Source organism: Sinocyclocheilus rhinocerous, unplaced genomic scaffold, assembly GCF_001515625.1.
Source record: "Sinocyclocheilus rhinocerous isolate Xijiao unplaced genomic scaffold, SAMN03320098_v1.1 scaffold359, whole genome shotgun sequence".
NCBI classification, from domain to species: domain Eukaryota; kingdom Metazoa; phylum Chordata; class Actinopteri; order Cypriniformes; family Cyprinidae; genus Sinocyclocheilus; species Sinocyclocheilus rhinocerous.
Window position 1 is genome coordinate 667275 of NW_015652307.1, and position 3918 is coordinate 671192.

The window sequence follows — 3918 nt, forward strand, 5'->3', positions numbered from 1 at the left end:
AAAATAAATACGACGATCACGTTTACACACTGCCTCTGAACTTTCATCCGTCATAAAAAAAATTGGGATCGGGTTCGATATTCTGCATTTTTCGCATCTGTAGCAAGCATTTTGACTCGGTGTGCAAGGGTTCTGTCAGAGAGTACATATATTTCATTACTGTACTTAAGTACACTTTTTGAGTATCTGTACTTAAGTATTATTTTTTCTGGAAACTTATGACCTTAACTTCACTTACTTCACATACTTTTCACTCCACGACATTTCTATCAATGTCCTCAAAGTAGAAAGTCGTTACTGTAGCAGCTTTGAAAGCCAGCGGGTGATTTTTTTTCTTCTGTAAAACGTGTCTATCAGTAATCACTATTGTAGGGCTACGTAAAGTAAATTTCCCAGCATTTTTGTGAACACTGACCAGTTGCAAACGTGATATTTATTTATATCAATTCAATAATAAGTAGTTAAAATTGTGGTACATATTAGACACAATATTGTCTTATTTTGCTAAATTATGTAAATGAAATTATGTGCGTCTCCTAACAAAATAATATTATATATGTATTCAGTAAGCGTAATGTATTTTAAGTTGCTTCAGAGGCATAAGTTATTGCAAGTATTACACACAATAATAATAAAACAGAGCATTGACAAAAAAAGACACTTGCTTTTGGCACTTAAGTACTTTTAAAAGCAAGTACCTCTGTACTTTTACTTAAGTAAAATTCTCTCTTTACAACTTTCACTTGTAATGGAGTAATATTTGACTTCGTCCACCTCTGGTTTCTGTGCGTGACGACGAATACGAAAAAACGCATACGAAAATTTCAGACTCAGTGTGCAAAGACCTTTAGAGTTAATATTTTATTTTAAAATTTCAGTTAAAGTTTTAGAGATTTTGTTGTGCGTTTTTATAATTTTTTTGTTTTCGTTAAGCTTTAGTTGTTATTATAGCACTTTAACTTTAACTAAACGAAGTGAGAAATGTTGAATAGCTTAAATAATTTTGTTACATTTTTAGTTAAAATTTGTTGTGCGTTTGTCATTTTATTATTTTTTTTAAATATATCTATATAGTTTTCGTTTTCGTTAAGCTTTAGTTGTTATTATAGCACTTTAACTTAAACTAAACGAAGTGAGAAATGTTGAAATAGCTTAAATAATTTTATTACATTTTTAGTTAAAATTTGTTGTGCGTTTTAGTCATTTTATTATTTTTTTAAATATATCTATATAGTTTTCGTTAAGCTTTAGTTGTTATTATAGCACTTTAACTTAAACTAAACGAAGTGAGAAATGTTGAAATAGCTTAAATAATTTTATTACATTTTTAGTTAAAATTTGTTGTGCGTTTTAGTCATTTTATTATTTTTTTAAATATATCTATATAGTTTTCGTTAAGCTTTAGTTGTTATTATAGCACTTTAACTTAAACTAAACGAAGTGAGAAATGTTGAAATAGCTTAAATAATTTTATTACATTTTTAGTTAAAATTTGTTGTGCGTTTTAGTCATTTTATTATTTTTTTAAATATATCTATATAGTTTTCGTTAAGCTTTAGTTGTTATTATAGCACTTTAACTTAAACTAAACGAAGTGAGAAATGTTGAAATAGCTTAAATAATTTTATTACATTTTTAGTTAAAATTTGTTGTGCGTTTGTCATTTTATTATTTTTTTTAAATATATCTATATAGTTTTCGTTAAGCTTTAGTTGTTATTATAGCACTTTAACTTAAACTAAACGAAGTGAGAAATGTTGAAATAGCTTAAATAATTTTATTACATTTTTAGTTAAAATTTGTTGTGCGTTTGTCATTTTATTATTTTTTTTAAATATATCTATATAGTTTTCGTTAAGCTTTAGTTGTTATTATAGCACTTTAACTTAAACTAAACGAAGTGAGAAATGTTGAAATAGCTTAAATAATTTTATTACATTTTTAGTTAAAATTTGTTGTGCGTTTTAGTCATTTTATTATGTTTTTTTATTTCAAGTAATGAATTTATGCTTTATTTAATTTTTTGTATTTTTAAAATGTATTTTATTTTTTTATGTGAAGACAAACTCCATTCTGGCACATTCATACATGACCCTGTCAGTCATTCATTTACACTCAATGACTTGGATCGGAGTGATTATAACTTTTGAAACACAATTGAAAGAAAAATAATTATGTATTTAATCATATTTGAGTGATGCATATTAGCAGGTACAGGCTTTCTGCAGATTTTATGAAGGTAAAGAAGAAAAAATGTAATGTAACATAAAATGTCAATATGGTCTCTAAATGTAAATGAATAACAACACTTCAAAGTTTGAAAATACAACTTTCAACAGATCTCCATTACTTTTTTTTAAAGTGTAACTAAATAACGGGGAAAACTTCATTTTGTTCAATTTCAAGGAAAACAGGACTTTTGCATCCCCAGTAAATGCATCTTGATTTAAGGATGTTTAGATATCTGTACTGGAAAATAACACAGAAACACTGAAAAAAAAAAAAAAAATTTTTTTTTTTTGCAATGCATGCAACATTTATACCCATGAATTTAAGACTTTCTGCTCTGATTTACAAGCTTTTTAGGCCTTAATTAATGAAACAGTAAATAAGAGCCACAGAAACCCGACGCAGAACTGATTCTTTCATTGATTTCTGACACATTTCTGAGGAAACCCATGACGCACGAGGGCTCCGGGTTCATCTGACGTCAGCGAGGTTTAGTTCACAGATGCATGATGGGAGCGCAGAACGTCACATACTCATGTACGAGTGTAAAAAGGCTTGTGCTGTCCAGAATAAAACTAGTTCCAGTTGAAGTCATATTGATGTGTCACTATAACGGCGTCCAAGATTAACGTTAACACACCGGCGGAGTAAAACGGGCTTTTGCTTTATGATGTTGCAAAGATATAACACAGAACACGGTTTAAGAATATTCATCTCCTGTGAGTGTTCTGAAATCTTTGATCTTGTTTCAGCCGCGTTTGAAAGATGTGAGTTAATCGGTCACTTCAATCTAAACTAAAACTTCATTCTTCACTAAACGTTTCCACAGAAAAACATGCTGCTAAAATCTACAGGAACCTTGGAAACCAGAAAACAAACAATAGAAAGGTCAAAAGAGGCTCGTTCACAACGAGAATCATAACTACAACAATATTCAGGCTTAACAGACAATTAATCTTCAGTAATATTATAGATTAAACAGCACTGACCATATCAGAGGAGAACGGAATTGATCTGAATATTGTATTCTCTAGAGCTGCTTTCGGATTAGTTTCATAACTGATGAATTTTGCATCATTAACGGTTATTTTCCAGTTTGTATTTCTACTTTGAATCAGTCTGTACTGTATAAAGTGCTAAATGTGACTTGACTTTAAAGCAGGCTGGGAAAAAAAACATTGAGATCCCTATCGTTCTGCTGTGTCGATATCGTTATGATTGTAGTGTGATTATTAAAATGAATTATTGTTAGAGTTATCGTTCCTGCTGTGAACAGGCCTTTAAAATAGTGTTAGTGATAAAGAGAGAGAAACTCAACTCATGCTCATTATAACATCTAGTCTTCATCTCTAGATTAAAGTCTTAACTACCTACTAATTGTAATAGCTACTCTACTGTCGTTTAATGATTTTTTTTTTTTGTTACTCTGATGATGTTTATCGTATGAACATCTTTTGCTTGATTTTCTTCACTTTGACACGCACACACACTCACTCACACATGCACACACACACACACTCTCACACACACACACACACACACACACACTCATGATCTGATGTGTTTTATTTGTTCAGGATGATCGTCTGATAGCACATCCATCAGCTCCTCAAACACTGATTGATCCTGTTATTTCTGTCTCTTCTGATCGTCTCGTCACGTCTCAGTGTGTGAATCTGAATCATGAGA

The 3918-nt window shown here is 30.2% G+C and overlaps 1 protein-coding gene across 1 annotated transcript in view; it reads right to left on the minus strand.

Annotated features, from left to right (window-relative positions):
• Positions 1–3042: 3042 nt before the first annotated feature.
• The window catches only part of LOC107714759 (transmembrane protein 65-like), a 13835-nt gene continuing 12959 nt past the window's right edge, over positions 3043–3918 (minus strand). Inside the window, exon 7 of the mRNA XM_016520723.1 lies at positions 3043–3087. Coding sequence (XP_016376209.1) covers positions 3043–3087 — 45 coding nt within the window. The remainder of the gene's footprint in view (positions 3088–3918) is intronic.